The 26,979-nt window shown below is 42.0% G+C and overlaps 1 protein-coding gene across 1 annotated transcript in view; it reads right to left on the minus strand.

Annotated features, from left to right (window-relative positions):
• The window catches only part of RNF32 (ring finger protein 32), an 82,447-nt gene that overhangs the window by 45,655 nt on the left and 9,813 nt on the right, over positions 1–26,979 (minus strand). The window contains exons 2-4 of the mRNA XM_033931613.1: positions 24,348–24,463; positions 15,609–15,894; positions 4,603–4,745 (exon numbers count right to left, since the gene is read on the minus strand). Coding sequence (XP_033787504.1) covers positions 4,603–4,745; positions 15,609–15,894; positions 24,348–24,425 — 507 coding nt within the window. The 5' untranslated portion in view covers positions 24,426–24,463. The remainder of the gene's footprint in view (positions 1–4,602; positions 4,746–15,608; positions 15,895–24,347; positions 24,464–26,979) is intronic.

The following is a 26,979-nucleotide window of genomic DNA, read 5'->3' on the forward strand; positions in this document are numbered from 1 at the left end:
AGGAGATACGATTAATAAGGGAGGGAAAATTCAAGGACCTCGACAGGTATACCCAGATCTCTCCCCCAGCGATGCCCCAAAGCCTCTTAAGATTTCCGGGGAGAGAGACTCCATAAAGCCCCATGCAATGCAGACACCGTCAGGCCACTATCGTGAAACTGAGCGAAAAAGAGACGAAGTTAGTATCCCAGACGAAACTGTAGGCCAGGGCAAGCCAAGGACTCCACATAATGGTGAATTTTTATGCAAATAAACTGCCCACCCCCAAGGGATGGAGCACAGGAAGAGCAGCTCAGGATTTTATAGCGTCTGATTCCAATAAATGTTCAAGAAGAATCTAGCCCTCCCCAGACCAACGCGTAAAGATTGGGTTATCGCTGCCAGGTAGGAACTGCGGATGCCCTTGAATAGACAACTGATCCAAAACCTGAGGGTCGCCCCCAACAACATGACCAAGGCCCTCCAGCAAAAATGCCAAGAACGAAGAACACTGGAATGTACTGCAGGTGGCAAGAGGCGGCCGGGTAATTGGGATAAAGAAAATAGGTGCCAAGGATGAGCTAGAGCAGATTCAAAGTCTTCTCTAGCACTTAAAAATTCCTCAAGCTGTTTAGGGTCAAAGAATATTGTGACGGTCAAATTCAAAAGCAAAGGTGACCAGCAATGTAGTCCTAAGGGTAACCACTTCCAGAGAGGATTCCAAAAAGGCAGTAAGTCCCAGGAGTTCTTTCTTCTCAGCTGTTACCTCCAGATTAGCAGATCTTTTCCAACCCTGGAGGTATTGAACACGTGTAACAGGAAGAAGTGCCTCCGACGGCATATTTAAAACTTCAATCAGAAATTTCTTATACATATCCACAGCTGGCACTAGCGGAGACTTAGGAAAATTCAGAAATCGTTAATTAAATCGTCTCAATTGATTTTCAAGGTACTCTAAGCATTTTGCAATATAATTTCTGTCTTTTACCATCAAGGAGTCACACATCTCCACTGCCTGGAGCCTAGCCTTTAAAGAATCCATTTCTTGTCTATGTTGATTAGCAGCCTGCGCTTGAACCAAGATTGCTTCAGAAATATTCTTCAAATCCATAGTATTTTGATTATTTTTTTTAGCAGAGAAGACTGTATGCCATTAATGGCATTCCATAGTGAATCAAGTGTCACAATGGCTGGTCTTAATTTTCCCTGCTCCTCTGAAACCAGAGTCACCCGGGTCTTAGCTTTCATTAGATTACTCACTGTTTCCTGACCCAAGGTTTTAGAAGTAGCTTGTATCAGTTCTTCTTCCTTTAGAGCAAACTCCAAATCCTCAGAAGGCAGCCCTCCTTCCCCTTGCTCACAGGGGATATCATCCTGCTCGGGTTCCCCTGCTGAACACTGAACTTCTGGTAAACTTTTACCTTGTCGCGGGAAAGCCATTCGTTCTACATGGCAAGACGCCCCAAACTACTGCCTGATGCAAAAACTCCAGGTGCAACTGCAGGAGAAGTCCTACTGGAGCTTAGAAGAAATCAAAAGTTGGCTGTCTCATTCCCAGAGTGGATAGTGGCACCAGGGGAGGCTTCCACACTTTTCCTCTCCTTTTTCCCATTGAAAAACGTCAGGGAGATAATGAACATATGAACATAAGAATTGTCGCTGCTGGGTCAGACCAGTGGTCCATCATGCTCAGCACGCTCCCACGGTGGCCCTTAGGTCAAAGACCATTGCCCTAACTGAGACTAGTCTTACTGCGTATGTTCTGGTTCATCAGACAATGGCAGATAAAACTCTTCAAAACACTGAGCCTTGCTTGTGCAGCCTTTCAATGTGACCTTTCAGCATGCCTCTACAGTGCAACCATTCAGCATGTCCTTCCACTGCGGTGCCATTTTGGATCTCATACATAAAGGCTTTAGAGAATACAGTTTAGTTAATGCAATTAGTATAGTGTCCTCTGGGATGGTACAGTTTAAATCCCTAGTTCATGTTGTCTGCAGCTTTTGATAAATCGATTGACAAGGTTTCGTCTTTTAAATGTCTATGATGAAACCTAAGAGATACCTTCATCTGGGAGTCCAAAGTATAGGCTGTGGATAATAGTTCTTATCTATTGGAATAAAGATCTTTGAGATGCACTGACCTACACATCTCAATTCCTACTTCTATGACCTGCCTAAAATGGGGTGTGTGTATATATATATATATATATATATTTTATACTATTATTACCACGTCTTCTTAAATCTTCCTCTACTTCTCCACACACTCTCACTCTTGACAACATGAGTTCTTGAATTGTCCTAAAGTGATAAATCTCTGTGCAAAACACAAGAATTCTTGAGTTATCCATGGGAATGCTCTGTTAATTCCAGGATCTACACAGCGATATATCTTTTTTTTTTTTTCAAATTCTTTATTCATTTTTCATCTTACATCAAGTACACAATATTACATCATTTGAAACTTTAACAAATTACTTGAAATTCATTCAATTATGATTTTACATACATAAATTTATTCCCTCCCCACCCACTCTTCCCACAAGTAATTTAATTCAAAATATCATATAAATATTGTATTCTTATCTATTAATAAGACCAATAAAGGAACTTTCTACCCTTCCCCCTCCCCCTATGTATAAATGTACTTTCAGTGGAAAATGATGTCTATTCATTACAACAATTTGTTAAGGGCCCCCAAATCTTTTTAAAATTATTATAATTCCCTTTTTGTATGGAAAATTTTTCTTTCCATTTTATAAATATGACATAGCGAATTCCACCAAAATGTGTAGTTAAGCCTATTGTAATTTTTCCAATTGCTGGTAATATGTTGTATGGATCTACACAGCGATATATCAAATTATTCCCAGAAAACTCTACAATAGGAAATTTACTGTGTTCCATTTTCATAATCATAGTTAATTATCTGATACTGTGGAAAGCATACACTTTATTTTTTATACTTAACCCTGCTAGCTGTGACATCTCTAACACACATACACATATACGAGGGTAAATTCAAAAGGCAAAATATATTTAGCGGCTTTAACAGAAGTAACTATGAGCAATTGAATATATCACTTTTCCACATAGTCCCCATGCAAGATGATGCATTTTTTGTATCGTTCAACTAACTTCTGCATTCCTGCACAGAAGTTTTTCGGCTGCTCCCAAAGCCAGGTGAGCACTACTTCCTTTACTTCATCATGCTTGGTCTTTTGCTCTCCGGGTCACAGTGATGCACCCATGAAACAATTCTCTCCAGAATATTCAGATCTTCATACTGTCTCAGGAATGGGGTCACAACCTCCACATGCTGTTGCTTGTGCAGATCAGTAAACTGTTTAAGAACTCATCGTGAAAACCAAGGAGAATGACCCCAAAGTATCCACAGAGAAGAAAATCCAGAGGAAAGCAAAAGAAACTCTGTGAAGTGATGATGTTCCTTAAATGGACTTTATTTGTAAATGTCAAAGTTCCAAAAGTACACTAAAATCATCCACATAAAAATAAAGTAATCCACATAAAAACCTTAGAGGACCAAGTTCACTAGGGGCACAGGACCCAACACGGTCCACATTTCGACAAAAAGTCTTCTTCAGGGGTCTCTGAGGGTCCTATAATGGTGAATAAGTGGAGAATCTAATATGTGGTGAGCAGTGAGAAAGACTTTCCTGTATCCCAAGTGATCATATATTATGGCAAATGAAGATCCATAACCGATATCCAAATTTGCAGCCAATTAAGACACAGTTATCCGTTGGTCTTCTCTAATCAAGACATCTGCCCTGTCAATGTGCTCTTGTGTACGAAATGTTGATGAGCGACCAGAACACCTGTTCTTTCTGTTTTAACTTTTTACCACTCAAACTTTTCATTGATTCATGGTGCTATGTCCATACTGAGTCAATATCTAACGGTGAATATTCACAGATTTCACTTTCTTTGCCCCAAAAAAGAGCACTACTGCACGTTGTTCTTCGATGATGCAATCTTGCAATGGTATGTCCATGTTTCTGACCTCATGGCTGCCACATGACTAAAGGCCGAGCACTGCACTGTGCATGGATGAACTATCCAACAGGCAATTTATGAGTACATATGTTGCATTCTGCTAGCTCTGTTCTGGTTATTGCATAATTTAATAATTGCTTTAAATTTTTGATTTGCCCTCATAAAATTTAAACCAACTGGACACCAATTTTTCAGCTATGATATGTGACACTTTTCCGTAGGCATGCAAAGATATAGGGTAATTTTAGAGAAGTATAGTTTTCTTAATATCATATAGTACACAGCTCTTGGGGCTCCTTTTACAAAGCCGCGCTTGCGGTTTTAACGCACGTACTGGATTAGCGCGCGCTAGCTGGAAATCTACCGCCTGCTCCAAAGGAGGCGGTAGCGGCTAGCACGTTAAGGCCCTAGCATGGCTTTGTAAAAGGAGCCCTTAGAGTTTTATGTTATATAATAAGGGCCCAATATTCAAAAAGGTTTAATCAGGCAGGAGAATGCCAGCATTTAAACAATTTATGGGAATATTCAGTCTACTAACTGGTTAAGTAAGCAGATAAAAGTTAGAACAGCAATAAAGGCTACTTTGTATATTTCACTTAAATACCTGTGGATAAAGTTCAAATTCTTCTCGACATATTACACATGGCTGTGAAGAATCTCCTTGTTCTATGGATCTCTGCTTCGCTTTGTTCCATTCAGCTATTGTAAGTGGCAAGGAAGGGGCCTCAACTAAGCCTAATTTTTGAGCTAAAAAACATGCAAGGGCAAATATGACATTTTATTATATTTTTTTCACTTGTTCACTAACACAGATTTCAGATGATTTATTTTTCATATAGGCATCATACCACGTGAAAGGTAATTTTATAAGAAGCAGAAAAGGCACATAAGCACATAGTCTATTTCATAAAGGCAATATGTATGGCAGTTTTCAGAAAGGCAATTCTATAAAAGCACATAGCTACACCTGCTCCAAAAAAGCAACAACTTTGTGCATGTATGTGCTGGTAGAAATCTGTACATATGCATGTATTTTATAACAAGGTGTTGTCTGGATGGGAACATTTGGAAGGGGGAGGAAAACAGTGGGCAAAATTGAAAGCAGCTATTGTAAGGGCAACAAACCATTTTGTAAGGAAGTAAGAGGAAAAGAAGGCAGCTTTGGTTCTCAAAAGTAATAGCTGAAAAAAATAAGGAAAAAAGAAGTTAGCCTTCATAAACTACTAAAAACCGCAGAAAGAGGAAGATAAGCAAAAATATCTGGAAAAGTTAAGAGATGCTGGAAGAGTAGTCAGGAAAACAAAAATGCATATGAAAGAAAAAAAGCAAACACAGTAAATGGGGAGGCAAGACATTTTTTTTAAATATGTTAGTGATTGGAGAAACTGTAAAAGTGGCATTCTGAAACTCAAGAGAAGAAATATACAGAAGCTAATAAAAATAAGGCTGAATTGCTTAATGAATATTTCTGTTCTATGTTCATAGCTGAAGGGTCTGGAGCAGAACCACAGAAGATAAACCAAATAAAAATGAAGGTGTGGTAGACCCTGAATGATTTTCAGAGGACTGTGTTTGTGAGGAGCTAGCAAAACTAAAGGTGGACAAAATGATGAGGCTGGTTGATGTACATCCGAGGGTACTGAAGGAACTTAGGGAAGTTCTGGCAGCTCTGATGGCTTCTCTAGAGTCGAGAGTTGTACCAGAGGACTGGAGAAGGGTGGATATGGTCCCACTCCACAAAAGTGGAATAGGTAGTGAACTAAAGGCCGGTATGTCTGACGTCTGTATAGAGAATGACACAGGGACAAATTTTTTTCCCGTTCCCACAGGAGCTCATTTTTCCGTCATGGAGAATTCTTTTCCTGTCCCTGCCCCATTCCTGCAAGCTCTGTCCTCATCTGTAAAAGCCTCAAACACTTTAAAATCATAAGTTTTTAAGGCTTGTGTGGTTAAGGCAGAGCTTACATGAATGGGGCAGGGACAGGGACAAAACTCACAGGGATGGGGAAATTGAGTTCCTGCAGGGACAAATTTGTCCCCATGTCATTCTCTATATCTGTGGTAAGTAAATTAATGGAAATACTTTTAAAACAGAGACTAGTGAAGTTTCTGGAATCTAATGGATTAAGCAGTGGTTCTTAAACCTGTCCTGAGAGACCCCCAACCAGTTAGGTTTTCAAGATATCCCTAATGAATATGCATGAGGCAGATTTCCATGCCCGTCACCTCTATTATAAGCAAATCTGCCTCCTGCATATTCATTAAGGATATCATGAAAATCCAACTGGCTGAGGATCTATGGCAATATGGTTTCACTAGAGTCAGACAAATCTGATCAATTTCTTTGATTTGGTGACCAGAGAGTTGGATAGGAGAGTGCTAGATGTGGTGTATTTAGATTTTAGCAAAGCCTTTAACATGGTTCCATACAGATGCCTAATAAATAAATGAGAGCCCTCAGTATGGGCTCCAAAGTTACTGGGTTATGAACCAGTTGAGGAAGGGTACAGAGTGTAGTGGTAAATGATGCTCAGTCCGAGGAAAGGGATATTACTAGCAGTGTACCACAAAGTTTGGTTCTTGGACCTCTTCCTTTTTACATTTTTGTAAGTGATATTGCTGAATGGCTGTCTGCTGAAGTTTGCCTCTCTGGCAGCTAAGATTTAATGCTAAGAAATATAGGGTCATGTCTTTGGGCTGCAAAAAACTCAATGGAATGTAACATTATGCACAAATAGATCTTTTATTACAATATTTACAGAAATCTGAACAGACAGTACTTACATTTGTTCAGCGTTATTCTCCCTTGTCAACCCAGCTTAACCAACTCATATTGAAATATTTGCATGTTGTGGAACAATTAAAGTTTTTTCCTGAATAACTTGTTTTTGCATTTCAGGGGGGTTTCAGTATAGAGGAATTATTAAATACCATGACAAAACAACCTACTGTAGAACAAACATCTAGAAATCACACAACATGTGGTCATTGCCAGTGGTGTGATTCTACATTAATGGGTTCAAGTTGGATATCCTAAAACAGGCCAGTTACTATGTTCTAGGACAGATACTTCTTGTGGTTCCTCTCTTGTGGTATATATTATTTAATGCCCATGTGATTTGGTATATTTGGAGAGCACCTTATAACCTAGAAGACTATGGGCTCCTTTTACAAAGCTGCGATAGCGGTTTTAGTGCACGCTTAGCGAGCGCTAGATGATTACGCCAGCATTGAGCTGGCATTAGTTCTAGCCACGTAGCGCAGCTTTAGCGTGCGCGTCAATTCTGCATGCGCTAAAAACGCTATCGCAGCTTTGTAAAAGGAGTCCTATGCCTGAATGAACATAAATGTAGAATTAATATGAAAGTAGAATCAGCAATACTGGTTAAACACTGGAGTGCAAAATCTCATTCCATTGAAGATATGCGATATGTGATGGAAGATTATTGATGTACTTCAGACTAGATGGGAGGGTAATAGTTACAATAGTTACAATCAACTGTTGAATTATTTGGAGCAAAGATGGATTTTTAGATTGAATACAGTAAATCCAGAGGGCATCAATGAAAAATCAGAATGGATGACGCTTGTATGATGCTGTGTAGAGTGATTGCAGGAAGCGACATAAGCAGTGTCTGTTTAAATTAAGGGGGTTGCCACTGTTACCAACCGCAGAGAATTATGAAAGAAGTGTGGGGTGAATATTTTAGCTCAACTAATATGTAAACCACTTTGATTGTGTAAACCACACAGAAAAAGCAGTATACAAGTCCCATCCCCTTTATCCTATTTATTCAGAATAAACTATGTGCATTCTTAAGGTTTGGATCTTCACAATGTATGTTTTTAGGTGCCTTCATCCTGATGCTGTGTTTGTGAAACATGGACTCATGTCAGGGGAGGCATCTTTAATCAAAGACATTTGAGATAAGTGAAATTATTCATTATAAATGAGATAAAATAAGAAAATAGAAATAGATTTTGAATAATTACATAGATGGCACATTTTAAAAGTTTGGATCGATGAAGAGCATTCGGGTCAGACAAATGAGAAATGCTATCTGACATCACCCCTGAAGATCCTACTTATAAATGAACTATATATGATACAATGTGGTTTAAACTGATTATCTCTCTATTCACATTAAGTTGCTCTAATGCTATGTTATATGTTATTAGAGTCTATTTACAACCTAGACATCCTACATAAAATGGTGCTTCATACCTGAAACATTAGATTATAAACCAAAGACACTTACCTGTTGTAGGTGTGCTTTGAAGACAGCAAGCATATATTCTCACATGTGGGTGACACTATCCATGGAACCCAGTACGGATACTACCAAATACATTGTCACTTTAAATCTTCAGGCAGTGCCCATACCGCATGCAAACTGGTGTCTTCCCGCCCAATGTCAGCTCACAGGACCATCAGTTCAGTAACAAAGCTAAGAAGCCAACTAGGAGAGGTAGGTGGGTTGTAAGAATATATGCCTGCTGTCCTTAGGGAACACCTGCTACAGTCAAGTATCTTTGCTTTCTCTGAGGACAAGCAGGCATAATATTCTCACATGTGGAACTCCCAAGCTGCCAAAAGCAATTTGAATCTCAGTGCAGGTAATGGGAGCATTGAGTAAATCCCTTTAGGCCTCGGTGAGCTGGGGAAGGTCCATATCCTTAAAGAACGAATCTCGCGTCATGGCGTCGCACTGGCCCAAGCTGTACAGTTCACTATAAAAGCGCACAAACTGTTCCTGAATGGCAACCTCCTCCGTATGCAGTGCCGTAGGGCTCTCCCGAATACGGGAAATACGTGTGGCCTTCTTAAAGGGTCGAACAAGATTAGTCAGAAGTTTCCCCGCACGATTGCCCCATTTATAGAGTTTATACTTGTAGACATCGATGTGGGTCAAGGCTCTATCGGTAAGGATAGCATCAATGCGTTTACGCAAGCTAAGATATGACTGATGGGCCTCGTCAGAGCGATGTTGCAAATGGTGAGACCTACTTTTTTCGCAAGCGACATGAGTTCAGCATCTCGCGATTTATGCTTGCGGTTAGTGTATGCTATGATAAATCCCCGAAGGTATGCCTTGGAAGCCTCCCAGAACACTGTATCAGAAAGAACACTCCCCTCATTGGATTGCTTATACTTGGTCCATTCCTCAATAAGGTAAGTATGGAAGGCATCATCCAGGTATAGAGTGGGATTGAATCGCCATATGCAGTCAGGTGAGGATCCACCCCAACTCAGAGTCAACAGGACATCCGCATGGTCACTAAACGGGACATCCAGGATTCGGGCGCACACCACCTGCCCAATAGACCGGGAGGGGAGCAAGATGTAATCCAAACGCAAATGACTATGGTGCACCCCCAAGAAGAAGGTGAAATCTACCTCTCCGATGTGATATACACGCCACACATCCTGAAGATCCAACTCCCCCATCAGAAAATTCACCCCCAGGCGTTCATTGTCCCTCCTTACCACCCGAGGTGGCTTACAATCATGGGAGGGATCATTGGTAATATTGAAGTCCCCGCTAACAATGAGTTCATAATTAGGCAGTGCCATGAGGTGAGCCAGGATACCTGAAAAGAAGGCACATTGGGGGCATATAAATTACAAAGCACTACGGGTTTGACAGACAATGTCCCGGCCCAGATGACAAAATGGCCCTGGGGGTCCTGAAGAACCTTGTGCGTTACCACCGTGAGCCCTTTATGAATGAGAATAGCAACACTCCGTTGTTTAGAAGAAAAGGAGGAAGAGACAACCTCCCCCACCCAGTCTCTAGCCAACTTGCGGTGCTCACTCGCTGTAAGATGCCGTAAGATGAGCCTCCTACAAAAAAGCCAAAGAGGCCCACTCCCGCCACAAAAAAGGAGAGAACTTTTGTCCTTTTCACCGGGGAGTTGATACCAGCTACATTTAACGTGATACATGTGAAATCAGCCGTAGCCACGAGAGGTACAGAAAACCAAACCACACACATGCTCAGGTATATATTGGTCTCCAAGGGCCTCCCAGCTGGACCTCCTGGGACAAGTAGAGAAAATCCAATCACCCAGCCATCCAACACCCCCTAACTCCCGCTCAGTCATCCATCCCCACCACATGACAACTCTACACTCCCGCAGACACTCAAGGGAAAACCACAACACATTTCATCCACCCAAACCAGCACTCCCCCCCCGACTCACCCCATAGCCAAAGCAGGACCACGCTTAGAATCCCAAGCAATGCCATACACCCAACCCGACAAACACACTCCCACCCACCCACCGATTCCCAGCCCATCTCTCCCATCCCGTCCAGAATAAAAAGAAGAAACAAGCCCACGTCCAACCCCCACCCAACCCAACCTAAGACAGAACGGTGAAATGTCCACTTAAGATTTCTACAACCCACATATCAGCAGTAATAGAGAAAGAAAAAAGCCCCCAACTCCAACTCGGAAAACAAACATAACAGGCCACAGGGGAGACAAAAAAGGCAGCTAGAGGAGCCCCTATGGGCCTAGGTGCAGAGCAGCAGAGAGGCAGACAGGAGGGAAACAAACAGTCATGGGCCCCAGCATCTTGAAGCAATCTCCCGCGTCCTCTCCGACCCCACACAGCAAGAACTCCACAGCAGGCATCATGTTCAAGTCTAAGTCTCTAGCTGTACCTCCAGCCCCAGTTCCCGTAGAGCCTCAAGTCCCAGGGCCCGCTTTGCCAACACAAACCAGGGAAAAATGACCAAGGGGAGGTGTAACACATCCGCAAAGAGCAGCAAATAGCAACAGGTGAAGCCCCCCACGGAAGGCAGTGAAACGCCGTGGAAAAGGCCGCGATGTACCCCAAAGGCTCAGCAACTGCAGATCAACTCCACTAGGATTTAGTTAGCCAGAAGGGGCAAACTCTGTAGGTAGGCTTTAAGGTCTTTCACAGATCTTTGGCCCTCCCGCGCCCACGATACGGACCCGAGACGGGAACTGGACGATGAAACTCAGCCCCCGGTTGCGGAGCTCAGAGAAATAGGGGGTCAGGGCACGCCGGCGTGCAGCAACTTCCGCTGAGTAGTCGTGGAAGAGCAACAGCTTGACCCCCTGATATTCCAGTGCTCCTTTCTTTCTATAGAGGGTCATCAGCTTGGCTTTGTCCGCAAAATTAAGGTACTGGGCGATTACAGGTCGCGGCCTGCCATCTCCCTCCCTCCGCAGTCCCAAGCGGTAGACCCGTTCTACCAGCAGTTTCGGGCCCTTGGGAAGGAGGCCAAGAGCTTTGGGGAGCCATCACTCAACAATCCCCCAAAGCTCCTCATCTTTTACAGTTTCGGCGAGGACCACCAGGTGAACATTGTTGCGACGTCCCCGATTCTCCTGGTCCTCAAGTCTGGCGTGAAAGGTGGCACAGTGCGTCTCCAGTGCACGCACCTGCACCTCCATGGTTGTCGCGCCGTCCTTGTAGTCCGTGATACGGGACTCTGCCATTTGCAGACACTGCTCGTGGCGCTCCATGCGATCGCGGATATCTTCCACCATTGCCTGCAGCTTAGAAAGGCGATCGTCAATCACGGTCGAGATGGTCCTCGTCATTTCTTTAACAGCAGCTACCACCGTCGGAGACCCAGGAGGCGCAGACGCCATCTTACCAGCGCTGGAGTGCTTGGGAGTCTTTGCCTGTCGTGCCAATTTTATGGGCATAACTCAAGCCCGGGTCCAGAAACAGGAATAGGAGTCGCCCCCCTCAATGCAGCGAAAGAAGCTCCACACTCCGGTACCAAAATAAAGCATGGCAGGCAGAAAAAGCAATAGAAAAGAGCAAAGTTAGGCGGGTGAGGGTCAGAGCTCAAGCAAGAAGCTACCGCTCAGCACTGCTATATCACGTGACCCCCCTCAAGTTATCTTTAATTAAAGTTTCATTCACAGATTGATTAGTGGTAAATTTCTTGTTAAGATCCTCCACATTAGTTTGTGGAATATCTTTGCCGTCTCTGATAGAGCTTCCCAGATTACATCTTAAGTTATTACAGAGGGGCGATTGACCAAAGAAGGAATTGAAACAGTTACCATTGAAGAGGAAATTCCACCAGTGTCCTGACGCACTTCAGAAATCTCTGCTCCCAATACACCCCCCACAATCTCCAATGTCAGAGATATCTAACTTTGCAGCACAGCTTCGGTTCCTGACCCTTGCAGGGAGCTCTCAGCAACTCCTGCTCTGCTAGTATCATCTCTCCCCAGCAAATTTGTCACCTCTTCGGGAAAAGAAATACTGGGTGGGGCAGAAACACTGCTGATTGTCGAAGGCTGCACAGGAAGATTTCTGAGATCCAGGCTTAATGTGGAGATACACCTCTGTCAGATCTAGGTAGGCTAGAAACTCTCCCCAGTTCTACCGACGCTATTACTTATCACACCATTTCCATGTGGAAGCGGGACACTTTCAGCGCCGCATTGACCACCTTTCATTGGAACGATGAAGTAAATTGAGTATCTCCCAGGGCCCAAGTCTCGCTCTGGCAAGGGTTCAATTGCTGCAAGATCCAAAAGTCTGCAGACTGTGGCCTGCACCCAAACCACCTTCTCGGGGCCGCCAACAGGGGAAACCAGAAAACACTCGGCAGAGGACAGAGAAACTCTAATTCGTGGCCATATCGGAGGACATCCATATCCCAGTGGTCTCCCATTCTGCCAGAAAGGCCAACAACCTCCCCCAGATGCACGGAGGAGCTGGCGCCTCGTGTCAGAACTATTTCCTAGCTGAAGCTGCTGACCATCTTATCACTGACTGCTGATGGCTAGACCTATGGACCCGTGGTCAGGCAGACGAAGAGGATCGCTGTCCTGAGGAAGAACCTGTGTACAGATGGGAATGCCGAAAGGGACAAAAATTAGAACATCCTGAAATCATAGGAGGGCGGGACCGGCTCCCAGGAAATGCCTTGGGAACAATCCTGAACACTGGCCATAAGTTCATTCAGACCTTTGCCGAACAGAAACAGGCCCTTAAATGGCAACCTGCTCAACGTAGCCTTAGAAGATGAATCACCAGACCACTGCCAATCCAGAGCATCCTGTGAGCCGAGACTGAACAGGCGCCCACTACGGAGGAAAAAAATCCAAAGCACGCAGCACCACAGTGTCAGGAACATGGCGCAGCTTGGAATGACACACCTGAGCTACGAAGAGATGTCTGTCGCTGCTTTGATACCAGCCACAGTTGAATCAAACAGACCCTTACGGATGAAATCCCATGCGTCGGTCCTAGACATCCTTCAGGACCAACCCCCAACACTGTGGAGGGATGTGTGCTTGGTGGCCTGCACCACCGAAGAATCTCCTCTTCAGGGGAGAAAAGTGCTTGTTCTGTCCATTTGCCCTGGGAGGAAGCCGTGCCAGAGCTGGGGCACATTTGAAGGGACCGTTAGGGGTCTACCAGAAATCTACCAGAATCTGACCCAGGATAGAAAGATCAGGAAATGAGGCAACTTCCAGCAGCGACCGGCTGTTCCATTGCAGCTACTATCCCTGCAGCAATTCAGAAACAGGGGGGAAACACCCTTCAAGGATTCAAGACAAAGTTAGACAAGTTCCTGCTAAACCGGAACATATGCAGGTAAGGCTAAACTCAGATAGGGCACTGGTCTTTGACCAAAGGGCCGCCGCGGGAGCGAACTGCTGGACATGATGGACCGCTGGTCTGACCCAGCAGCGGCAATTCTTATGTTCTTATGTACAGCACAGTCCTCCTAAAAACCGTCTCTGCACTGGTCTGGATCCTGAAGATCCGCCAGATTCATCATAACAGTGAACATCACCGATCTGCCCTGTGACAGCAGAGGGCTGGGAAAAGTGTCTGGCGGAACTGCGGACACAGTGGTCTTATGCACCAGCACTTAGGCAGAAAGGCAAGAAGACAAATCCTGATCCCCCTGAGCAGGGATCCCCATGTCCAGTACAAAGTCCAGCGAAAGGGAATCAGGCAGAAATTTAATTAAATACACCTGAGAAGCACAACTACAAAATCCTGGAGAAAAGACATCCTCCGCAGCGGGAGCCATGCACTACACATCAGGTTTAGCCTGTTTGGAGATTTGTAAGTAAAATAGCCAAAGCTGCACTTGCGATTCGCAAAATGATGCCAGCGCACTCCCCAGGGTCCCGACACTACTTTCGTGGGAGTCTGGGCAGAAAGCACTAGAAGACCCTCTCCGGGGTCCGAATGCACCACATCCAGACAAATCACACTCCCCCCCTCCTTGGGCCGCAGCACACACAGAATGCAGTTGCGCAACTGACCACCGTCCATTGCAAATGAGGCATGAATCCATCCAATCCTACCCTGGGGAGGCCATCTATGCAGCTTTCTTGTAAAAACAAAGCTTAGAAGGTGAAAAAAAAAATCAAATCGGGAAATATCCAAGATGGCTGCCATGGGTGCCGATTTTGACTAAGAATAGCCTGGGAAAATCACAGGAACCCACTAAAAATGGTGATTTGGGGATTTTAGAGGTGGCCATGGGTAGGGCATGCAGGGAAACCTCCTAAAACCTCCTTTTTAAGACCCCCAAAATCTTGATATAGGTTGTCAGCTTTTTACTCACTGTGATCTGTGCTGAATGGAAACACACTGCAGTCACAGCAGAAACTGCTAACAGGGAGATCTGTTGCCTCAGAAAACTGGAAACCTGGGTTCTATCTCTTCTGACTGCACCCCTGGCCTGACCACCATGGCCAAAGACCTCCACTACTCTTGGACACGCTGTGCAGATGCCTGGCGGAGGAATGCAGTCTGGCTCCAATCCCCGTCACACCACCATGGAACCGCTCAGCCTGCACTCTACCCACTAGTGGACGAACCTGGGGTGAGCAAGCTCCAATTTGATGTGCAGGCTGTCTTGGGCTAAGCTCTTCCCCGCTCACAATCTATGATTTGCAAAGTTCCATCAATTGGCACTTCCCGGTATAAAATGTCTTCTATCTGGATTTGCAGCAAATCCAGACAGAAGACATTTGGATGTGAATCTTTAATACGGGGAAGTGCTGATTGATGGATCTTTGTGAATCATAGATTGTGAGTGGGGAAGAGCTTAGCCCAGATAAGTACAAATAACTGCGCCGAGTTGGAACATTTAATTTTGATAAGTTAGCACAAAATAAACAAACAAAATAAATAATAATGTAAATTGTAATAGTAAACGTTTTAGAATTGCCACTTTATTATTTGAAGCACATGGTGTACGCCCGTGATGGTGTGCAGCAGGATGTGAAAAATTGCCTGCTTGAAACATATTTAAACCTGGAACTCTAGTACCTGTGCCAGTGTACCGTTAGCTTTTATGATCACACTGAGGGTACACCTATTACACAAGAATTATTATATATTGATTTAATGCCAACTTATCTCAATTATTTCATTAGGGACTATTAACTTGGATTATAAAGATTTAAAGTGACAGTGCACTTACTAGTTTCCGTACCAAGTTCTATGGATGATGTCACTCACACGTGGAATATTATGCCTATTTGTCCTTGAAGAAAAGAAAATATTAAATTTTCATAACATTTTGCTTTTATAAACAAGACAACCAGTTACTAAATATTTAAAATATTGTAAAAATACCTAAAGATAATGGTGGAGGGCAAGGATCCAGAACATATTCCTCTTCTGAATCATCTTTCATTTTATTCTGGTGCTGGGATACATTTTTCCTTCTTAGTCCAGTGTCCACTACTGGTCTTACTACTTTGTTCACCATTTTGCATCTGGTTTTGTTAGTTCTTATGTCTGTTCTAAATGGACTGGATAATGAAAGATTCTGGAGCTGAAGATCATGCAAAATGTGATCTTGCAGAGCTGCTGCAGTAAGTGCAGTAAGTGTTAACGATTCATGTTTGAAAGGCCTATCCTAAATGTTAAAAAAAGATAATAAAATGATTGGCAATACTTTTTTACATTATGCATATGTATTATTTGCATGATTTTAACAGACTAGATGAACCATGCATGCTTTTATCTGCTGTCATATACTATATGTTACTGTAGCACTTATTTTTGAAGCATATGGACGTCTCAACATGCCCAAATGGATGTCCATGTACTAGAAACATCCAGGTCCCAATTTTGCAAAGGCAGAAAAGGAACATCCAACACTGCAGTATGTCCAAATAGCAAGGGAGCATGTTGTGGGCAAGACTAGAGAGGGACCAAAATCAGGACATCCAACAGCAATTACCAAAAGGGAAGAAACATCTAAGTCTGAAAAGAAGGATGCCCCAAGTTAAACCTATTTCAATCATGACCAAGGTACAATAAAGGGCTCTTAATTGAGCAGCTGACCACTGGAAGATTTAAGGCATGGCACCTCCTTAATCCCCGAGTGGTTGCTGTCTCCCTCCCTCTTTCTAAAAATGAAACTGAAAAGGGATATCAGGCTATATGACACCTATAGGTGTTATCAGCATTCTTAAAGCAGAAAGCAAGTCTGCCTAGTAGTTAGTGTAGTGGGCTGTGAATCAAGGGATTCGGGTTCATATCCTACTTTTTTTAAAATTGTGAGCTATTGAAGCACTGTACATTTAAGGTATGAGTACTGGGTGACAAGAGAATTGGATAGAAAGGTCTGAGCTGACACAGAAGGAAGAAGTTACCCATTGCTGCAACTACTATTACTTGCCTCACCAATTTGCTTGACTTCTTTGAAGGTGTGAATAAACATGTGGATAAAGGCGAGCTGGTTCTGTCTTCACAGAGGCCAATCCAAGTCACACAAGTACCTGGCAAAAACCCAAATAGTAGCAGCATTCCGTGCCACCGATCCAGGACAAGCAGTGGCTTTTCCCATGTCTGTCTCAACAGCAGACTATGGATTTTTCCTCTAGGAAATTGTCCAAACCTTTTTTAAATTTGCAGATGAAACCAAACTATTCAAAGTTGTTAAAACACATGCAGACTGTGAAAAACTGCAAGAAGATCTTGGAAAATTGGAAGACTGGGCATCCAAATGGCAGATGAAATTTAACGTGGACAAATGCAAAGTGATGAACATTGGGAGGAATAATCCAAATCATAGTTACCAGATGCTACGATCCACCTTGTGGATCAGCACTCAAGGAAAAGATCTAGGATGGACCACTTCATGGCAAGCTCACCATCTGCATTCGGAGTTGAGCTGCCTGCTTTCACTTCGAAGAAAGGAGCCTCCAGAGTTTCTGGGCTTCCTGTCTCCTCCATTTACCCTGCCTCCATTGTGGCCGACGTCGGACTACAGCGACGCCGTTGCTTCTCCAATCCAGGGAGGGTTGGTACAGATGCGTGAAGAGGGAGCTAAGCTGAAATCCAACACTGATGTTAGGGTCAGCCAGGGAGTGAGAGATGGAGTTTGGAGTATGCCAAAAAGGCTGGAAACTGCAGTAACCAAACTGACTTCAGATTTTTCAATGGTTTCAATGGTTGTGAGTAAAATAGATGATTTAACGATGTCCGTGGATTCTATTAGAAAGGAAACAACCAGTAGGCTTTATCAGATGGGTAAAGCTACAGCCTCAGCACCCTGGGGTTGTGGGTTCAAACCCCACGCTGCTCCTTGTGATCCTGGGCAAGTCACTTAATCCTCCATAGCCCCAGTTACGTTAGATAGATTGTGAGCCCACCGGGACAGATAGGGAAAATGCTTGAGTACCTGATTGTAAAACCACTTAGATAACCTTGATAGGCGGTATATAAAAAATCCTAATAATAATAATATAAAAAATCCTAATAATAAAGAAGTATCGTCTCTTCAACATTTAACTGGGAGCTTGGTCAAGGACAAACTTTATATTTAAAGAAAAGTTGAACAAATTGAAAATTTTAACAGAAGGTTAAACCTTAGGCTGCTTAATTTCCTCAGGGGTAACTCCGGGTGACATGTTCAAAAAATATTTGTCTGAAATTTTAACATTTCCACTTGAAACAATGCTGCCCAAAAACCGCATTTATTATCTTCCTGAAAAAAAAAAGAAGTTGGAAAATACCTCTGGAGCTGAGAACTTACAATCAATTGATATCAATAACCTATCTGATTTGTTGGAAAAATCTTTAGAAATTCAATCTCGCCCTACTCTCCTTATCTCATTTGTTTTTGAACAAGACCTAAATTCTGTGATGCGTATGTTTTTTCATTTTTCTCAAGCCTTATTCCTTGGACAGAGAATTAGGGTCTACTCTAATGTGACTAAGTCCACTCAAGAAAGCAGGAAATTATTCCTAAACATGAGACAAGAAGTTAAGGCATTGGGAGCTACTTTTTTACTAAGTTACCCATGTAGATGTCTTGTCAAATAAGTTGGGACAAAATATACCTTCTTTGCTCCAGAGCAGCTTAAGGCCTTTCTAGATACTAAGAAGCTGGTCCAGAAAGTACAGGGATGATTTAATTGTAGATGATGTTATAACCCGTTAAGCATATACCTTAATTACTATATATCTTTAATTGATCTCCTTATCTTTTTGTGTCCCCCCTCCAGTGATATTTGTGGTCTGAGGAAGAGATTAAGGGCTCCTTTTACGAAGCCGCGGTAGCGGTTTTAATGCGCATGACTTTTAATCACGCGCTAACCCCCGTGCTAGCCAAAAAACTAACGCCTGCTCAAGAGGAGGCGGTAGCGGCTAGTGCGGCAGGCAGTTTAGTGGGTGCTATTACGCGCGTTAAATCACTACTGTGGCTTCGTAAAAAGAGCCCTGTTATTTTAGGATATTGTTAGACTTTTTCTTCTTTTTAATTCTTTATTCTCTGTATTTCCAGAACAAGTGGATGCTTGTAAATTTATTAATAAAATGAATAAATAACTAATAATAAAAAGTCAGATACTCTTGCATTCTTCAGGCCTGGAATTTTTCCCTCTGCTACTGCTTCATTATTAAGTGGGGACAGGAAGCAGTAGCAGAGGGAAAGCTTCTAAGCAGTGAAAGGCAGCATGTTTACTTCAGTCATGCTGCCGATCGCCCAAAGAATGAAAGAGCAGCTGCAACAATAGATCCCACCATCCCCAGAACCACCATATTGCCTTTTCTCAACTACTCTTTCATCCAACATATCTCTCCCTCCTTCCCCATTACCCCAGGGTCCATCATCTCTCCCTTTCTCTTCCCAACTACCCTCCTATCTAATATCTCTATACCCCCTCCCTCCACACCACCCTCTAAGACCTTCTCCCCCTTTCTTTTCCCTCCCTCCATCCCACTGTTCACCATCTCTCGCCTTCTCCTGTTTCCAGGCCCATCATTTTTTCCCCTTCAACCCCTCCATAACCCTCAGTCCGGCATATTCCCCTCTCTTATAACCCCCTCCTCCCATGTATTTTAACAAGGGCCTTTAGGGTAAACAGAGCAGTTGCCCTCGGCCCTGTAGTTGTAGCACCCCCCCCCCCAAAGGCTGACATATTTCTCCCTTGTTTCCACCTTCGTCCGGCATCTCCCTGGACTTCTTGGACTAACTTTAGAAGCTAATTACTGTCTGCAGAGGACTGTCGGCGCTGGAGCGTTTTTAACAGTCACTCAGGTCCTCCGCTGCAGTTTCCTCTGCCGCGGTCCATCTCATGCTGGCTGTTCCAGACCCGGTCTCGTTGTGAATTTTCATTGGTTCAGTTGGGGCACAATGGACCAATCACAAATGACCTCAGAGTCCCTAAGGTCATTTGTAATTGGCCCATTGTGCTGCAGCAGAACCAATGAAAAAAAAAGTTACTCATCCAAAATAAGCCAATTCCTGAAAAAACTAGACAAAAACCCGTATATACAGTAATCTGCATTTGGGGTCATGACCTAGACAGACCAAAAAAAAGGAAAAAAAACCCATTGGATTGCGCCTCCTGATGAGGCCAGTGTTGGCTCTACAAAAAGATAGAGAATGACAGCAGTACTGGCTGTAACACTGTAGAAGGGCCAGGAGCAGCATCATGGATGGAAGAGCCGCCAGAGCTTGCATGCTTACTGTGGCCACAATAATGGGGGTCAAAGCCATGGAGATTTTGATAAGGAGTAAGCATTGCACTAAGAAGTTTAAAAATGGAAAGAATCTGCATATCATAGATCTAATTATTTTATCTGATCATGCTGGTATATGGATTGAACTTCAATTAGATGAACAAGAGTATAGCAGATCTGTTTGGAGATTTGATAATACATTGATTGTGGATACAAAATTCCTTGAAGAATTTCAATTAAAAATTAATGAATTTTTCCAACTTAATATATCAGATGAAATCTCCTTGGAGAATTTATGGGATGCCTTTAAGGCTACCATGAGAGGGAATATTATTTCATATTCTGCTTATATTAGAAAACAATTTAAAAAGCAATACTCTAACTTGGAAAAAGAAATTAAATATTTAGAATCTAAATTGATTGATAAATGGGAGCATGGTACTCTATAGGCTCTATTAAAAGCAAAAGGTAAATATAATGAATTATCTTCAAAACTGGTAAGGAAAGATTTGTTTTCCCAACAAACTCTGTATTATGGAAACTCAAATAAGGTGGGAAGATTGGCAAATTATCTCAAAGCAAAGAAAAGAAGGACAAAAATTATTGCAATAAAGGATGATAAAGGAGTTACACATTCTCAAATTGGAAATATTTTAAGTCAATTTCTAAATTTGTGAACTTTTATGTATCAAGCATTAGATTGGTTTAGTATAGGTTCGGGATTTATACAAATGATTCAGATGTTGTATAGCTCCCCTGCTGCAAGATTGTATATTAATAATAATTTATCAGAGAGTTTTAATTTGCAGAGAGGGGTTAGACAAGGCTGTCCATTATCTCCTTTGCTTTTTAATATTGTATTAGAACCCTTGTTATTAGACATTCAACAAGCAAAGGGGATACAGGATATTCCCCGTACAGATTGGGAATATAAAGTTTCAGTGTATGCAGATGATATACTGCTTTATTTGAGAAATCCAGAATCTACATGCTTGCTAGAGTTGATAGATACATTTGGAAAATTTTCAGGTTATAAAATAAATTGGAGTAAGTCAGAAATTCTTCCACTTAATGTACATTGTACTAAAGGATTATTTGATTCTTTCTCATTCGTATGGAAGGAAGATGGATTAAAATATTTAGGTATCAGGATAAAAAATACACTGGAAGACACAACGAAAGAGAAAGAAACATTTTTATTAAAAAAAAGTAACAGAAATGTGTGAGCAGTGGAATCCTTTACATCTTTCTTGGTGGGGGAGAGTCCAAACAATTAAAATGATTATATTGCCTGTGGTTTGTTATCAAATGAGTATGATTCCAGTTTTTTTTCAAGGGTCCTTTTATAAAAAGCTAAATGGTATTCTTACAAAATTTGTTTGGTTGGGTAAAATGCCTAGAATTGCTTTAATATCTTTACAAAAGTCAATTGCGGAGAGTGGGGTAAATTTTCCAAACTTTTATAGGTATCATCAAGCCTATATTCTATGCCAGGGTATGTATTGGGTCCTCCCAGAACTCATGGAAAATACCCCGGATTAGTTGTATTTGGAATGGCAACTCTTGTTTCCTCTAAATTTATCCCATGTTCTCAGTATCAATATGCCTAGAAAATATAAAGAGAACAGAATAATGATGGATACATGGAAAACATTGCGATATGTCAGTAATTTAACACCTAACCCAATAAATAAATACAAAAAATCAATCTTTATGGATAAACTCCAAGATTCAAATTGGCGGATTTAAAATCGTATGAAAGCATTGGATTATTGCAGGTATACAGACTTTAGATGATGTTATTTCAAATGGTAAACTGCTTGATTTTTCACAGTTGCAGCATAAATATGGTCTTAATAAATCACAAAGTTTTAAATGGTTGCAACTGAAGCAGGCTATTCAGGAGGGGTTCCCTGAATGGAAAAATCAGTATACAGTGGTACCTCAGTTTACGAGTGCACCGGTTTGCGAGTGTTTTGCAAGACGAGAAAAACATTCGCAAACTTGGTGCCTCGTAAACCGAGCTTGCCTCGCTGTACGAGCGCCCCCCCCGCGAACCAGTACCTTCCCCCCTGCGATCCAGCACCCCCCCGCCGCCATTGGGCAACCCCCCCTGCCACAACCTGAGATCCCCCAACCCACCCGAACCCTCTTCTTACTTCTAGTGTAGCCTCCGCATCGGCACCGGCACCAGCATGTCCTGTGCGTTGGTGCCGGTGCCCGAAAATCTGCTTCCTGTGCCGGGCCTTGAGCATGCGCGCATGCTCAAGGCCCGGCACAGGAAGCAGATTTTCGGGCACAGGACATGCTGGTGCCGGTGCCAATGCGGAGGCTACACTGGAAGTAAGAAGAGGGTTCGGGTGGGTTGGGGGATCTCAGGTCGCGGCAGGGGGGGGTGCCGGTGGCGGCGGGGGGGGGGAGCACGATGGCGGTGGGGGGTGCCGGATCGCGGAGGGGAGGGTGCCAGTTCGCGGGGAGGCCTTCAGGGGGAGCAATGCCGGTTCTCGTGGTGGGGGGGAGCAGCGCTGATGGCCTTGGGGGGGGAAGGTGGGGGGGAAACATATCAAAGCAAGTTTCCCTTACTTCTTATGGGGAAACTTGCTTTGATATACGAGCATTTTGGATTACGAGCATGCTCCTGGAACGGATTATGCTCGTAATCCAAGGTAGCAGTGTAGTCTGGAGTTCTTATGCTTTTAGATGGATATTTTGGGACACCAAGCCGCACAGTGGTATAAATTGATATCTGGATTTATGAATAAAAAACCAAAAAATGGTCTTAGAGACATTTGGAGCATTGAGATTAAGCATCAAATTTCTGCATCTCAATGGCCACGAATTTGGTCTTGGAGAATGAGATGTACAGTGTCCGCATCTATGAGACAAACTTGGTTCTTTTTGGACCCCAGTTCGATTACAAAAGTTAGATAGTTCTAAGTCTAATAGATGATGGCATTGCAATCTGGAAGCAGGGACCCTAGATCATTTAATATTTTATTGTCCCTGTATCATGGCCTTTTGGAAATCAATTTGGTCTCAAATAAATTGTTTATTAGAAAACCATGTAGCTTTATCATATGATACTATTTTGTTCGGTATGTCAATGAGAACAAAAAGTCAAATTTCATCAAGCAATAACAAACTTTTATTGATTATGACAGGAGTCGCCATGCAACATATCACCAGTAATTGGAAAAATTACAATAATCTTAGTTATACATTCTGGTGGAATTCGTTGTGCCACATTTACAAAATGGAAAGAATAATTGCTTTGCAGAAAGGGAATTATAATAATTTTAAAAAGATCTGGGGGCCATTGGCAAATTATTGTAATGATTAGACATCATTTTCCACTGACAATATATTTATACATAGGGGGGAGGGGGGATGGTATAAAGTTCTAATTAAAGGTTAATCAATAAATAAGAATACAATATTTATATTATATTTTTGATTGAAATATTTGAGGGAAGGGTGGGTGGGAATAAATTTATGTATTTACGATGACAATAGAAAGAAATTCAAGTGATGTGTAAAAGTTTTATTTGATGTAATATTGTGTACTTGTTGTAAGATGAAAAATTGAATAAAGAATTTTGAGACAATAAGAGCCTGATGAGAGCCTGAAGGCATCGCTTTCTGTGCTGCTCGCACATCCTCTTCTTCTGTTTCTCCTCTTTCAGAAAAAAAAAGAAAGAATCTGCATACTTTTTTCTTTGAGAACTGCCATGGAGTCCATCATTAAAGACACCTACATATTTTGTAACTAACTGCTTAGTTTTTGAAAGATATAGTGTTTCTTGAAAAGGTTCAAAGAAGAGCGACCAAGGTGGTAAAGGGGATGGAACTCCTCTCGTTTGAGAAAAGACTAAAACGGTTACGGCTCTTCAGCTTGGAAAAGAGACAGCTGAGAGGAGATATGATTGAAGTCTACAAAATCCTGAGTGGAGTAGAACGGGTACAAGTGGATTGATTTTTCACTTTGTCAAAAATTACAAAGACCAGGGGACACTCTGAATTTACAGGGAAATACTTTTAAAACCAATAGGAGGACATTCTTTTTCACTCAGAGAATAGTTAATCGCTGGAACACATTGCCAGAGGTTGTGTTAAGAGCAGATAGCATAGCTGGTTTTAAGAAAGGTTTGGACAAGTTCCTGGAGTAAAAGTTCATAGTCTGTTATTGAGAAAGATGTGGGGGAAACCACAACTTGCCCTGGATCAGTAGCATGGAATATTGCTACTCCTTGCGTTTTGGCCAGGTACTAGTAACCTGGATTGGCCACTGTGAGAATGGGCTACTGGGCTTGATGGACCATTGGTCTGACCCAGTAAGGCTATTCTTATGAAATCTACCCCAATAAACACAATTACATCATATTTTATTTATTGTACCTTGGATGTTTTCTTATTACTCAAGAATAAAGAACAGCTGGTTTTATTTAACTTCGGCGGAAAAACATGATGATCCATTAGATCTGCTTTTCTCAACTTGAAGGTTCCTTTTGACCCTAATACAAAAATATAGAAAAATAAATTAAAATCTAATACACTGTACACCTTTACTTAGGCTCCCTGAATGTACTCTGCTATCAATAAATTTTATCTATTTGCTATCCATGTTTCAGTATTGTACCTAGCAGAGAATTTTGTATATGCATATTTATGGCTTGTAAAATTAAACAGATTTGCTTCCATATTTTGGGATAAGTCTTAGGCTAAATTTGAATTAGTCTAGACACTACTTAGAATCCTGAATCCTACTATGTCGCTTCAGGATTGTTGTTCTCCATGGAAGATTATCTCCTACTCTCACTATCATTGTTAATCCTTCACTTAAAGGCAGCAACGTTCTGGACTCTTAAAATTGCTAAGGTTCAAACAACACCTGAAGAAAGAACCTTTGGATATATCTGTAGTAGTGTATTTAGACCTACAGTATTTCAGCTGTCCCTATGGCAGCGAAGGTTGATGAGAGGTTAGTTTTATCTCAACAATGATTTTATTGATTATAGAGCCATTTTAGATTTATACCAGTATGGATTTCAAAGATCCCATAGCACTGAAACTTCTCTTCTTTCAACTATTGAGATGATCAGTGATCTAATCCTTGTATAATCACAATATTCTGTGGTACTTTTAGATACTTCCTCTGGGATTGATACAGTCAATCATCAAATTCAGTTATAGTGTTTGGAATCTATTGGCATCAGTGGTACTGTACTAGTGTGGTTCTCCTCATACCTGACAAGTCAACATTACCAAGTATGTTGGAATGATACTGTTTTCAATGTTGTACCATTGAATGGCAGGGGTGCCACAAGGATCTGCTCTCTCTGATTTTTTTTTAAGTTTATCTGATGCTGATTTGTCTGGTGTTTAGGGACCTGAATATCCTATACAAGGGGGTGCTGAAAAGTTCTCAGCCCAACCAAGAAGGGAATGACATGGAGCCATGATAACTAGGGGTGAATATGTAGAATAACTTGTAAGTTCAACACGCTTGCAAAATTTCTGTAATCCTTCCAAAAATACTCTGTTGTCTGGTCACTGAAACACTGTCCATTGCTGCAATTGCCTGCGAATCACTCAGAAATTGTCACCCTTTCAAACTCTTTTAAGGTTAGGAAACATAAAACAGTTCGATGGAGCAAGATCTGGTGAGTAGGGTGGAGGGTCTGAAGGGTGAGTAGGGTTTCACACCTTGTGAGCAGGTGCATTATCTTGCAAAAAGAGAATTCCTTTCTGCAGCTTCCCCTCTCCTTTTTTCTATCAATGCATCTAATTGGCACAGCACATTACAGTAGTACTCTGCATTGTTTGGCCCCTTGGAAGATAGTCATTATAGCACCTTCCTAATCCCAAAATACTGTTGTCATGACTTTTCCTGCTGACTTTTGGATCTTGAATTTCCTTGGTCTTGGAGAACATGAGTGCCGCCATTTTTGTCTCAGGATCATAGTGGTGTAATCATGTTTCATCATCAGTAACTAGTCGTTCCAAAATGTTGGTACCAGCTTGCTGACAATGCTGCAAAGTTAACTTGGAAGTGTCCACTTGGGGCTCCTTTTACGAAGCCGCGTTAGCGGTTTAACGCACGTACTAGCGTGCGCTAAACTGCCGGCCGCGCTAGACGCTAATGCCAGCATTGTCAAAACCTAGCATTATGATTCTGCAAATTGGCACTTTGCAAAATAAAATAACACTTTTCAGCTACAGTGGCAAAATAATGCTCAGAATTTAGGAAGTTGGTTGGGTTAACTTTTTAGCACCTCTCTCAGGTTTCTAGAGAATGACATGGAGACAAAGTTTGTCGCCATCCACGCCCCATCCTCACAGGCTCCATCTTCATCTCTGCCCCCATGAGCTCTGTTCTCATTTGCACAAGCTTTGAACACATGATTTTATATTTATACCTTTTTTTTTATTAAAGTATAAAAAGGAACAATATTCTGTACAACTGTCTATAAATCACAAATATAGCCTTCCATTTTGATATGATCTGACAAGATTCAGTTGCCTATGTTTTTACAACCTCTGGAAAGGTAACTGGATTATCTTTCAGATATGGGTGTAATAGATAACAGAAAAATAAGTGTCTATTAAACGTTGGAAATGCTTTCTTGATATTGGCTATCTTGCTGATTGGGCCAATTTCCAGATAAGTTTATTCTTTATTTGAAATATCTGTGTGCTGCTGGTGTGGATTTCCAGTTTTCTCAAAAGACTGATATTTTTCTTTAGTTGTATGAATTTCCTTTTTGATTTTGTATTTGCATGTATGCATGTTTGTGCTTATATAATATTGATTTTAAAGATTTGTTGAATAAAATATGTATTAGGAATTAAGTTTATTTTTTGTAATTTAATCTTTTTTGAGTATCCTTGTTTTTGATTTATTTACCTCCTTTATTTTTTGGCTTGTTAGTTCAATATTCTTTAAGGAGATATGGCCTCTATCAGGTGGGAGTCGAAACTTGGCCTCTCGGCTGACAAAATTGCTCAGCTTATGAATGGGAATAGACTA

The sequence above is a fragment of the Geotrypetes seraphini genome, chromosome 2 (genome assembly GCF_902459505.1).
Source record: "Geotrypetes seraphini chromosome 2, aGeoSer1.1, whole genome shotgun sequence".
NCBI lineage: Eukaryota > Metazoa > Chordata > Amphibia > Gymnophiona > Dermophiidae > Geotrypetes > Geotrypetes seraphini.